This window comes from Drosophila rhopaloa, unplaced genomic scaffold (assembly GCF_018152115.1).
Source record: "Drosophila rhopaloa isolate 14029-0021.01 unplaced genomic scaffold, ASM1815211v1 contig_159, whole genome shotgun sequence".
Classification (NCBI taxonomy): domain Eukaryota; kingdom Metazoa; phylum Arthropoda; class Insecta; order Diptera; family Drosophilidae; genus Drosophila; species Drosophila rhopaloa.
This window is the reverse complement of record NW_025335038.1, coordinates 921,944-934,386: the sequence shown is the minus strand read 5'-3', so window position 1 is coordinate 934,386 and position 12,443 is coordinate 921,944. Positions and strand designations below refer to the sequence as shown.

Here is a 12,443-nt window from a genome sequence, read left to right as displayed (position 1 = left end):
TTAATGTGTGTTCAATTTTAGACAATTTAAGAAATGTAATCCCTTCAAATTCTTCTTTAAATAGGATAAAGCTATTTAAATTCAATTGGTATTTGTAAAGCAATAGTTTCAATTGTGGAAAAGGAAGAAGAACAAAAACAAGCCGATGCAAAGTAAAGCAGCACAGACAAGAATCTAAGCAGCACGCCAAACCAGCCGGCGAGGAGTCGTTGACAAATCGCGTTGGCAGCCAACAAGTCTATCAAAACTTGACAACATTTGCATCTGGTCTGAGCCAGATAACTCGACTACAACATGGGGCAAGTTGGAGCCCCATGTTGCTGCTACCGAGTTCCGCGACGACAGGATGCATAAAATTTATGAAACAACGACGCCTTTTGCGCACATAATTAAATCAGACAAAGCGTAGCTCATGTAAATCCCGAGAGCCGGGTCCAGCCCATCCCCATCTCCATCCCATTTCCATTCCCATCCCACAGAGACACCAGCCACATCGCCACCGGATGCTGAGCCAGAAATGCAGCTTGACTATTTTTAATTACCGGCCAACATCTGCTCCAGCTTGGTTCTGAGCTCCAGCTGCCTGCCGAAGTGGGGTGGCCTTCAGAGATGGTACGAACTTCTTACCCAGGTGGGGAACATTATGAATATTTGTACAAGAGTAAAAAAAAAATATAAGTACCTTAACAATATTGTACTTGTTAACGACGTAGAAAAATAGGATGCAGAATATTTTGAAACAGAATTCCCAATCCTACACAAGTTAATTCTTAATATATGTTGAAGATATTAAAGAAGACTCACTATAATTTATAAAAATAGCTAAGAATAAGTGAAGTTTCGAAAACTAACATTTAGACCTCACCCTGAATTTCGAGTATTTCTAAGATATTTTCCAAAATATTGTAAAACATTTAACTAGGTAAACTCCTAGATATTACCCATCTCTGGATTCCTGGCACTGTAATTGTTATGGCTTGTCATGGGGCTGCTGATGGCAGGGGTTTGGCTTGAAGCCGGGATTCTGATTCTGGGACTCTTAAGGGGAAACTTGGTAGGCATGCGAATCAATTACATATTACAGCCGTCGCAGCGATTAACTGCAGTGACTTTAGAGAACTGTTCAACACTAACCTGTTCGAGCCGAGTCGATGCCGCTTTCATTAAAGTGCAAATTATGACTTGCCAGTTCCGCCAGGTGTTGTGCCCGCCTGGCCTATTTGTCTTGAGTGGCCCGGCTTGCTGGGAAAGAGCCACCGGGGCGTTTGGCCCAAGCCTCCGCCGCGAAGACGGGGCTCTGCCCTTTAACGTATGAAGTTATCAACGCCATCGTCGCAGCATCCACAGCATCCACTGCCCGACATTAGTTACTCTGGCTACATTAATTGCTACCTGAGCGCATCTGGAGTTGTAAATGGCTCGGTGGCATTTCTTTTCAGCTAGCTACACATACACAAATAAAAAGTGAAGCAATGGAAGAACTACTCAATTATCTCTAATGAAATTCAAAATACATTTAACTTTTAATAACATTTATTAAAAATATTGAAATTACTTGGTTCTCTAAACTGAATCCAATATCAAAATGCCTTCTTTTGGCTAAAATTAAATAACAAAACTATTTTTAATAGTTTTTGAGATCCTTTCTCATTACATTATCTAAGACAACATAACCGGTTCATAACCTTTTCCGTTCAAAATAAAGTTTAAGTGTTGTGTGTTTTTGAGATTCTTTCTCATAAAAATAATTGGCAAATGTAATGAAGTCAACATTGTCTAAAACAACATAACCGGTTTGAAAAAGGCTTTAACTTTTCATATTTTTAAATGTTACTATAAGTACTATAGTTCCAAGTGTAATAAGAAAAATTTAAATACCTTTACCATTTCAGTAAATATTGTTTAAGTGATCTCAAGAAATGGGGTGCACTTGTAGCAACGAATGTTTTCGATGAAGCAAAGGTTGTAGCCCTCGAGTTCCAGCATCTGGTTTTGAATGTCCTCCTCGATGTGCTTGTATGCCACATGCCAGCAACAGGAGGTGCTGCGTTTCGAATTAATGATGCTGTATTAAAAGGATAACGATTACAGAAACGAAATCTTCGGTTTAAGACAAAATACGTACCGGCACAAATACTTCATCACATCGTACATGTGATTCAACATGTCGTTCTTAATCATATGGGAAATCTGTCGGTGAATAATGTCTACGTCCGGCGGCTTGGGAACCTCCTCTCGGCTAACCCATTCGTTCAGCAGGCTCTTGTAGTTGTCGCCCATCAGCAGGTCGGGCACTTCATCCGCGGGTCGGGAGATGTACTCCAGAATGGCGGGATGCATGTGCTTGGGCAGCTCCTCAATGTAGTCCGCCACAATCTGATCCGATCGGACGTGCTCCTTGCGATCCGTACGCATTTGCAGACGAGCCAGGGCAGCCCGAGAAGTAGATGGTTTGAGATCGCTGGCGTTTAGGGGACTAACATTGACCGGCGAGCAGTTGAGTCTCATCAAAGGCGGCGGAGAAAGAGGTCGAAATGTTCGGGCTGCAGTGCTTTTATCGCTTTCGGCTAGGCGCAGGTACTCCTCCTTATGGGAGAGCACCTCGAGGCGTATATCCTCCGGCAACTGGGCCAGAATATCCTGATCGAGCTCAGGACCAAGAGGAAGTACAGGAGTTCTTGGCTTTGCAACCTCGTTTAGTGATTTCCTATTCTGCGCTGCTGCTGCAGTCAGCATGGTCATCACATTCCTCGGTTCCCGGGCCTTGGCTCTGATTTCGCCCACTGGAGGTTTCTCCACTGCCGAGCGATCTGCGGGTAAATAAGTGTGATCAAACTATAACTACAACAATTATCGGTTTGTATACCTTTATCTCCGTTCAGTGCCATGGTCGTGTGTTCCATGTCCATATTTTTAACTTTAATTAATAGTTTCTTCACTACAGGTTGATCTGCGGGGCATGTGAAGGGTAAATTTCTATGCATACTTCGATCGAATTGAATACCTTTCTTCATCTCAGTCATCTTAACGAACATCCGCTTGATGACGTTCTCCTTTTGAACTTCGGTGGCATCCTCCAGCTTTGTCAGGTGTATGCCAATACCGCGCAGTTCATGGGGCGGCAGATCAGCTTCCTTCATCAGGTTGAGGACTTGCGTGGTGATCACATTTACGTCATCCGTGGCATGCTTAATTAGCGACGACTTGTTGATGGTGTCGCACACTCCGTGACCCATATACTTGGAGGTTTCGACTGGAGCTTCTGGTGCACGAACCATGATCTTAAGGTTGATTGACTTAGCCTTGCGCTTAATCTCAATTAGTCGCTTGGTAACCTCGTCGCTGAGCTGACGCAGAAATTTTTCGCAGTCGGTTGAATTGGTGAAGCGAATGCCGAAGTTCACCTCCGCCGACACCGTTTTTCGGGCCTATAAAGGAATTAGTTTTTTTTATTAATAAACACTAACAAATATTGTTAAACTAACCTGTTCGTAAGCCAAGGGGCGTTCATCAATTCCCCTGCAGTTCTGGAATAAATTCTGGCCCAGTTTCTTTCCCAGCACCGTTTCCAGCTTTTCCAGTGATGAGTTCTGGACATCTTCACAGTTGTTGAGCCCAGCCAGCTTGAGCTTGTGGCTCATGCTGCTGCCCACTCCTGGCAGAGCATCTAGAGACATAGGCGCCATATAAGAAAGTATATCCTGCTTCATATCCAGCAAGAACTGGCCGTTCGGCTTGGCCTCCTTGGTAGCCATGCGGGCAAGTAATCTAAAAAGATGTATTTACTTTAGTAGTGTTTTTTTAAATACATTTTCCACTCACTTATTGCCTGACACCCCCGCTGAACAGGGACATCCCGTCTTCAGGTGCACCTCCTTCCTGAGGTGCCTCACGAAAGCCATCACATCCATCTCCAGTTCCTCCACCAGATCGGTCAGCTCAACGAACATTTCATCGCAACTCACTGCCTCGATGTTCAAGGTGTATTGGGCCACTGTATTGTACAGTGCAGAGGCCACCTCCTTGTAGCCCTCAAAGTCGTAGGGGATCGTCTTCAGCTCCGGACAGAGCTTCAAGGCCTGGCCCACGAACATGCCATTCCGAATGCCCTTGGCCCGAGCCTCGTAGCTGCAGGAGGCGATCTCCGAGAGCGACATCTTCTTGTCGAAACCCGAGCGCACCTTATCAGCCTTTATGTTGTCGTGAAGATGGTTCTCAAAGCGCTGGGCGAATAGTTCCAGCTCGGCCTTCCTATCCGCCTGCGGATGCACGGGCACATCGGTGGCCGCACTGCCTCCCTTCGAATGGGTCACTGCAATCGGCAGGCCACGGAGCTCAGGATGGGACCGCAGGCCCACGGACACAAAGAAACAGTCCATGTCGATATGCATTACGAAGCGCTCAGACCCCATTCGGGTAGATTTCGCGACTGATTTGAGTTCCTCCCGCTTGGGGAACCCCTTCAAGCCATGATCCTGGCGCAGCTCACATACATACTGTTTAAAGCCAGCGCCCAGAGTGGCGATGTGGTGCAGGCGGGAGTTCTTGTAGAACTCACTCAGGAAATTTGGGTCGGCGGCGGTGCGTGCGGCACTCGAAGTATTCGAAGTGGTGGACAAGTTGATGATCTTGGTCTCGGACAAACTGGCCTCCTTTTCCGGCGAAGTGGCCACCGCCTGCTGCAGCTCCCTGAGAATCCCGCCCAGCTCCATTTGCAGCTCATCTTTTGGGGGCTCCACCTCCATTTTGCTCTCATTCACACTGCTGTCTTTCGGTTTGCCAAAGTTAAGCCTGGGCTGCGAGGTCTTCTGGTTCGTGTACAGCAGATAGGGCTTGTAGTCCACTACCTTCTTGTTCGCCAGACAATCCACCACCCACTTGGCGCTGATGAACTTACAAAGATTCATGTTCCTGACCTTGACATCCGGCAGAACTGAGCCTATCACAAAGGTCGTGTGGCTGCGTTCGTAGTGGTGGAAGGTTCCCCCATGCACCATCATGATCCGCTTCAGTTCGTCGGCCGACGGGTTAGTCAGGCCATTCACAAATATCGAAATACCTTGAAATAAGTCGGACTTGCGAAATGGATCGCTGGCGGCCGCGAACTGCTCCTCCAACTTGGATTTCTTGGCCTCGAAGTAGCCGCCCTTGAAAAGAGAAATTGCGAGTTCTATACGTACGCAACATGCTTTAATTATAGACATACCCATTCACTGAATCCATTATTATCGTCGTGGGCCATGTTTTAGTTCACTTTTGAAATCATGGGGAAGCAAAGCTAAAATTCCACCAAATGACGCTCAACTGTCACTATGGCGTTTTTCAGCACTAGATATTTGGTGCTGGTCTGGCAACACTTCTGTCTGCCGGCACAGCTGCTTGCTTGTGCGCACTTTTGACGCTTTCCAACACCACTTACATACTGTCGCGAAATCGTTGTTTATTTATTTTATAAGATTGGAAAATGTGGAAGTACGGACAAAACCAAGGCAACCAGGGACCAGCTGGAGCCGGCGGACCGGGTGGGGGCCCCAACATGGGGATGCCCATGGGCGGATTCGGCATGCAGCACGGCAACATGCAGCAGATGCACATGTCGCCGCAGCATCAGCAACAACAACAAATGGGCATGATGGGCGGACCGGGCGGCATGCAGATGAATCCCCAAGGACCCCAAGGTCCTGGCGGCCTAATGCCCGGCATGTCGCCGCAGCACCAAATGCAGCAGCAGCAGCAGATGATGCAGCAGCAGCAAATGATAATGCCGCAGCAAGGAGTGGGCGTAGGAGTCGGAGTGGGCGTGGGCGTCGGAATGGGCGGCAGCGTGGGCGTCGGCCTGGGAGGAGGGGGCGTGGTGCCCCAACAGCAGCAGCCGCAGCAAAACATGCCACAGCAGAACATTCCCCAACAGCAGCAGCTCAATCCTGGAGCGGGAATGCCGCCTGGAGGCGCCGGGGGCAACAACAATATGCTGGCCATCTCGCAGCAAAATCCCCACAAGGAGATCAACATTGTGCAGCTATCCCGCTTGGGCCAGGAGACCGTGCAGGACATCGCCTCGCGCTTCCAGGAGGTGTTCGCCTCGCTCAAGAACATCCAGCCCACCTCGCACAGGGACAACAACACCGAGAAGAAGGTGCAGGAGTACTTCCGCACCATCAGGCTGCTCTTCAAGCGGGTCCGCATCATCTACGAGAAGTGCAACGATGCCGGGATGGACTACATGAGCGCCGAGAGCCTGATTCCCTACCGCGATGAGCCGGAGCCGAGGATCGAGCCCTCGCAGTGCGATGAGTACCGAAAGGTCCTGCAGGAGAACCATGAGCTCATCGAGACCGTGAAGCTGAAGAACCGACAGCTGCGCGAGATCATCGATAGGACACGCATCATCATCTGGGAGATCAACACCATGCTAGCCATGCGGCGCTCATAGGTTTATAGATTCTAAATATGTATTAACACTTAAATAAAACTAAAAAACATTGCCAAGAAAACATTGCATTGCATTCCATGCGAGAGTTTAAATTTAAACTTTGCAGTGATAGAAAATGTGCGCCAAATATCGATAGCTATTCTAAGCAGTGCCATGCTCCAAACGTATTTTATAAAGCAGTGCGCCGCTCGACACTTTTCAACAATACTCGGTAGAGATGAACAAACTTCGATGACGCACTGCCAAACATCGATATTACCGATGTTTTGAAAACATCTCCACCTCTAAGGTGCTCCCTAACATTTCTGTGAGAAAACAATGTATTTTAACATTTGTGTAGGAGAACGTTGTATATTATCATTTAGAAACTAATTTAGCAAATCAAAGCTAATCAAAACATCGGCAGACATGGCGAAAATGGCGTTTCAGCACCAGGCCGGCACGGCGATGGAGTGTTTGAGCGTGAGTTGGGAATGCCCTAAACCTGGCTCACACGCACACAGTCGCCTGTGTGTATTGGTGAAATTGGGTCGCTGGAGCAAAAAAAATGGGAAGCTACTTTCATATTTGAACATTCGATTTACGCGACCTTACACTTTCCAGATCCCCATCACGTTGCACAAGGAGAAGGACTACGACCAGGAGGGCCGGGAGATCCTGAAGTGCGGCTTCAAGATCGGCGGGGGAATCGACCAGGACTACAAAAAGAGTCCCCAAGGATACACGGATTATGTGAGAAGATACTAGGGCAACCACACTCAGAGTAAACCATTAGAGAACCCTATTCTTGACTTAAATAGAGCTTCATCCTTAAAGCCTACAAATGAATATTTACTACAAAAGTATATTGAAAGTTATTCACTCAGTTATCAGCTCATGGTTAAAAAGTAACCAAGAGCTGAACTGGGATTAGTTTTTAAAATCCAAATGGCTTCTTAAGTCTTAATATTTGTGTACACTTGTGTTTTCAATACAAGAATCTAGTTCTGCCTTGGTAATTTCTTGAGAATCTACAATGTTCTAACTCTTGTTCCTTTTTTAAACCAGGGCATCTATGTGACCGAAGTGCACGAGGGCAGCCCAGCCGCACGCGCCGGTCTGCGGATCCACGACAAGATCCTCCAGTGCAACGGCTACGACTTCACCATGGTCACCCACAAAAAGGCCGTGAGCTATATCCGGAAAAACCCCATACTCAACATGCTGGTGGCCCGCAAGGGCGTGACCTCCACATAAGTGGACTCCACTCCGCACTGGGGCCCCAGCAGTATTGAAGCGGCATCTGAACCATCCCCTCCACTGCCTATCTTGGCCAGGATCTCTTCGCCCCTTGGAAACTATCCGCATACCTAGATTTACCATATTATATATATTGTATTCATAACTTATGCATATCGCGCACACATAGCCAGCCGTAAATGTAGCACCCATTCCCAGTAATGCTTCTTGTTGAATTCGAACACGATTTCTTTCCCCCTCCATCCGTTGTTGAACGAATCGCCAAGCTCGTGAGCAGAAAACAGATTGCCAAACACCACTATAAACAAACAGTTCCAGAACCATCACTCAAACAGACTCCAATATAAACAATTTTGTACTTTTATATGTGCAGACCATTCCAAAAACCATACCGAAGCAAATGACGAACGCAAAGTTGTTGAAACCGACATACATTCATAGTACATACTTGTGATAAATGACTTTAACTGTGCAGATATGTGCGTAGAAGCGCATCACTTAAGTTTAAAAATTGAGTTTTTAATGTTAAATTGCATTTGAATAAATGTTTGCTATATAAATGTCTTACGAAAGGCGGTGAATATTTATGAATGTAAAGGACTTAGGATTGTATATGTTGAATTATGTTATATTGGCAATTAATATTGTTCCCTTGCTTGTTTGCTAAAGATTTATTAGCGGGCCCTCAAAGTCAATCTATTTTGGATTGGGATTCGACAGACGCCTGACTAATTCAATAGATCCACAGATTACTCCCAGGTAAACTATGCGCTATTACTGAGTGAAATCTCCGAGTAACGACCACTGCCACCTTGGCTTCGACCTTAATTACGCGATGCGACAATTGGTGCGCGTCAACGTCATCTAATGATGCCAGCGGTCAACAAACACTATACGGGAGCAGAGAATTACATGACGACAGCGAAAAGCCTTTTTTAATTACAAAGTACTTTGGATTTACATACACACACTTGCACACATCGAAAACAGGGGATACTACACGGAAATTTGGAAAGAAATATACACAGCTAGGGGCAACATAAACGTATTACCTGAGTTATTAGGAAGGTGTAGTAACTCAGGAACTTGCTGAGGGCAGGTCAGGAACGGGGGCAAGAGCGCTACTTGTTGGCATATCCATTGGGGTTCTGGCTCTGCCAGCGCCACGTGTCCTCGCACATCTTGTCGATGCCCCGCTCGGCCTTCCAGCCCAGCTTCTGATCCGCCAGCGTGGCGTCCGCATAACAGGTGGCCACATCTCCGGACCGGCGATCGACCAGGGTGTAGCTGACCTTCTTGCCGGAGGCCTTCTCGAAGGCCTTCACCATGTCCAGCACCGAGTAGCCCACCCCGGTGCCCAGGTTGTAGGCAAAGAAGCCCGTCTCCGCGATGTTGCGCAGCTTGTCCAGCGCCTTCACATGTCCCTCGGCCAGATCCACGATGTGGATGTAGTCGCGCACTCCCGTTCCGTCGTGCGTGGGGAAGTCGCTGCCGTAGACACTCAGGCTGGGTCGGCGGCCCACGGCCACCTGGGCGATGTACGGCATCAGGTTGTTGGGCTCGCCGTTGGGATCCTCTCCAATCCGCCCGCTGATGTGGGCGCCCACCGGGTTGAAGTAGCGCAGCGACACCACAGCCCACCGCTGAAAAAGTCACACTATTAGATGGGATACTAAAAAAAGGCAAAACGAACCACCCACCTTGTCCGACTTGCACAGATCCTTGAGAATCTCCTCGGTGAAGTATTTGGTCTTGCCGTAGGGCGATGTGCAGTTGCCCGTGGGATGCTCCTCGGTCACGGGCAGGAACTTGGGCTCTCCGTAGACAGTGGCACTGGAGCTGTAGACGAACTTGAACACATTGTTGTCGGCCATCGCCTCCAGGAGGACATTCGTGCCGGTCATGTTGTTGTGGTAGTACTGCAGAGGAATGCGGCAGGACTCGCCAACGGCCTTCAGGGCGGCAAAGTGGGCCACCATGTCGATTTTGTGCTGTAAAGGAAAGAGGTGGTTATTTGATTAGTTTCAACAATTTTGAGGACCTTCCTTAAATTTAAAGTATGATGTATAATTAATGTCAGCCCTATCATTATTATTACTTTATTTTGATATGAATAGCAATTATTTGTTATTTAATTTAACGACGGTTATAAAACAGCGAATAAATATTCTATAAATAGCTGTTATGACTGATTAGGGAAAATTCCACATTGTCGATTTCTGCGAACTCTATTCAATAATCAGTACGAGTAAGCATGATTATCTATTGCCTGTTAAAGTTATAAGTGCAAATATTTCTTAAATCCATTTATAGTTAGTTAGGCCTCACATTGACTTATTTTAACTTTTGGTTAAGATAACATTGGTATGCATATTATAAAAACAGTGTCAGCATAAGCTTTGCGTTTTTAAAGCTCACTGATATTTCATGGCTGATTGGGCAATAACATGCTTTTGCTGAGGCGTCAACAAACTAAATGAACTTTTTATAAATGAAGAACTGACGGAGAGGCTAAAAAAAAACCTACTAGTGATTATGGTGGGTATTTAGTACGTGAAAACATGCCCGAATCCCGCATTAAACCGATTATAGCGAATTCTCTTGGTAATCTGTACATGTAGACTTGGTACTCTGTGCCCAACTTGTGTTCTTTGGCCTCCCAATCTTCTCGAGTGCAACGTGCATACGTGCCCGGGAACAATTGTGGATGTGGATGCCAGCGCACCAACTCGATTCTGACCTCGCCAAGTGGGTCTGGTGTTCAGGGTCGATCGGCGCGGTGCGTCGGAAGTGCCCCACCACTTGAGCAAACAAAACAAGCGCAAACGAGAAAAAGCTGATAGCGCGCATGCCAGATAAGGCTGATTGAATGGTATCCAGTTGGCACTGGCGCAAGCATACAATAGAGCGTGGAGAACAAGAACTGCGAACTGCTGACGTGCCCATCACAAGCTCACCTCCTGGAAGACGGACCGCACTTGCTCCCTGTCCGTGATGTCCACTCTGTAGAAGTTGACCTTCTTCCCGGTGATTTCCTGGACGCGGCTCAAGGCCTCCGGCAGTTTGGCGCCGCTGCTGTACGCGTTACACAGGTTGTCCACGCAGATGACGTTGTAGCCCGCATTGAGCATCTCCAGAACCGTGTGGGAGCCAATGTAGCCGGCTCCTCCGGTGACCAAAACGGTGGGTGGGGCCATCCTGCTGCGGAGAAAGGGAGAAATGGTCAAAATTAGGCCACACGAGCGTGGAGTTCTCATTGACGTCACCAAAAAACGTTCTACACTTCTACAGGCGTGCGAAACAGCCGTCTGCCGTGCAAAAGCAACTCACTCACCTGTTTTACAGGTGATTATGATTGTGGTGAAGACGCCCCGTCTAGTGATTCAGATTCAGGTCGGAAAAAAAGCGAGGGTTGCCCTTGAAACTCTTCAGATGCCGATGTCGCCCGATGTCCGATGTCCGATCTCCAGTCTCCGACCTCCGGTTCTATTGCAGATGAAGATGATGCCAAAGATCGCTGACCGATGAGTGCTAACGTTTGCTAACCCGTTTCTCGCACTCGTTTTCATTCATCTGTGTTTTCGTACGTCTGTTTTGCTCCGCGTTTGCCTGCCAACTGAGCGTTTCTCTCTCCACGGCGCCTATTTAACTTGTTCTCCGTTTTGCGTTCTCCGTTCTCCGCGTTCGCCACGCTCCCACTTCTTATCAGTTTTGGATGTGGATTGTGGCCTGGGCTGGGGTCCTCCAATGTCACCCGCTTTCGAGTGCTAGCTGCAGGCCGACTTTGTCCCGATGTGCAGCCTTATCGCCGCTGACCTCTGGCCATCGATTCCATTCCCATTTATATTTACGCAACTCTTCGCTTCTCTCTGCGAAAAAACAATATTATCAATAGGTAAACAAAGCCACGGCGTTGCCACATCCGCCGACTTTACCCTCAGCTGGCAAGCTGTATTCCGATAAGTTCCCTGGCTTACAATCGACATTTAAAATCAAGCATTGGAAATCGCATTTCTTTGAAATAGGATTCTATAGGTCAAGTAATAGTCTCAAAATTTCAGAGCTGATTCTTTTGCAAAGCTAATTTGTGAAAAAATGTTGTTTGGCGGCAATTACGATTTAAGTGTCGGATACATTTTGGTAAGGTCCTTTAAGGCATTGAATTTAGTTAGGAAAATTAGTCAAACTTTGCTAACTTGGCGGTGACTTTATAATAATAGTAGACATGCGAAATCACACTAAATTCAGTAAGTAACTTTCTAAGGCTTTCTTTTGACTAGCAGTTGCTTAACCTATTTCCCGCGATCCGGTATCACTGCCAACTGGTTGTCTACGTCATGTAGATAATTATTTAATTTTACATGAGTTTTCTAACGGAAATGTTTTTTAAATTGATTTAAACATATTATTTATTCGAAGTAAATGACTACGGACGCGAGAATTTATTTTGTTGGAATATAAGTAATTCACCTATTAGCATTGCTTAATCTGGATATAGAGTAAAAAGTACGCAATCAACAAGATCTAAATATGTTTAATTTATCACCTAATTTTAATGTTTTTTTGGCAGCAAAGACTCTCGTTATTCAAACAAATAGCAACTGAAACTTGATTTTCTATGTTACTTTTGGACGATACAATCTTTATTATCACCAAGGAACGGATCGCAGAGAAGCCCTCTCGATAAGGCAGACGTGTATATATGCCATGCACACCATAACACCATAAGACCATAAGATACAAGACCATGCATTCCGCTTACTGGCCGTTG

At 46.7% G+C, this 12,443-nt stretch overlaps 4 protein-coding genes across 6 annotated transcripts; 2 read left to right on the top strand and 2 right to left on the bottom strand.

Moving 5' to 3' along the window:
- Positions 1-1,346: 1,346 nt before the first annotated feature.
- Positions 1,347-5,343, bottom strand: LOC108044285 (DNA repair protein Rev1). 2 transcript variants are annotated; one of them, XM_017123361.2, is made up of 8 exons: positions 5,207-5,343; positions 3,823-5,147; positions 3,486-3,768; positions 3,005-3,428; positions 2,867-2,950; positions 2,126-2,810; positions 1,879-2,065; positions 1,347-1,443 (listed from the first exon to the last, which is right to left on the bottom strand). In XM_017123361.2, the coding sequence occupies exons 1-7, from the start codon at positions 5,240-5,242 to the stop codon at positions 1,903-1,905; spliced, it is 3,000 nt and encodes a 999-aa protein (XP_016978850.2). In that variant the 5' UTR covers positions 5,243-5,343; the 3' UTR covers positions 1,347-1,443; positions 1,879-1,902. The 2 variants fall into 2 exon arrangements, with proteins under 2 accessions (XP_016978850.2, XP_016978775.2); XM_017123286.2 differs by lacking the exon at positions 1,347-1,443 and having other exon boundaries at positions 1,516-2,065.
- A 25-nt stretch (positions 5,344-5,368) lies between these two features.
- Positions 5,369-6,494, top strand: LOC108044574 (mediator of RNA polymerase II transcription subunit 30). The gene has a single exon (XM_017123665.2). The coding sequence runs from the start codon at positions 5,465-5,467 to the stop codon at positions 6,431-6,433; it is 969 nt and encodes a 322-aa protein (XP_016979154.2). The 5' UTR covers positions 5,369-5,464; the 3' UTR covers positions 6,434-6,494.
- Positions 6,495-6,697: 203 nt separating this feature from the next.
- LOC108044665 (tax1-binding protein 3 homolog) lies at positions 6,698-8,244 on the top strand. Its single transcript, XM_017123779.2, has 3 exons — positions 6,698-6,895; positions 7,037-7,165; positions 7,481-8,244. Exons 1-3 carry the CDS (start codon positions 6,842-6,844, stop codon positions 7,667-7,669), a joined length of 372 nt encoding a protein of 123 aa, XP_016979268.1. The 5' UTR covers positions 6,698-6,841; the 3' UTR covers positions 7,670-8,244.
- Positions 8,245-8,580: 336 nt separating this feature from the next.
- LOC108044425 (UDP-glucose 4-epimerase) lies at positions 8,581-11,514 on the bottom strand. Of its 2 annotated transcripts, none has more exons than XM_017123552.2 (4): positions 11,007-11,514; positions 10,630-10,870; positions 9,373-9,663; positions 8,581-9,315 (listed from the first exon to the last, which is right to left on the bottom strand). In XM_017123552.2, the coding sequence occupies exons 2-4, from the start codon at positions 10,867-10,869 to the stop codon at positions 8,794-8,796; spliced, it is 1,053 nt and encodes a 350-aa protein (XP_016979041.1). In that variant the 5' UTR covers position 10,870; positions 11,007-11,514; the 3' UTR covers positions 8,581-8,793. The 2 variants fall into 2 exon arrangements, with proteins under 2 accessions (XP_016979041.1, XP_016978963.1); XM_017123474.2 differs by having other exon boundaries at positions 10,630-10,873; positions 11,007-11,512.
- Positions 11,515-12,443: the final 929 nt, after the last annotated feature.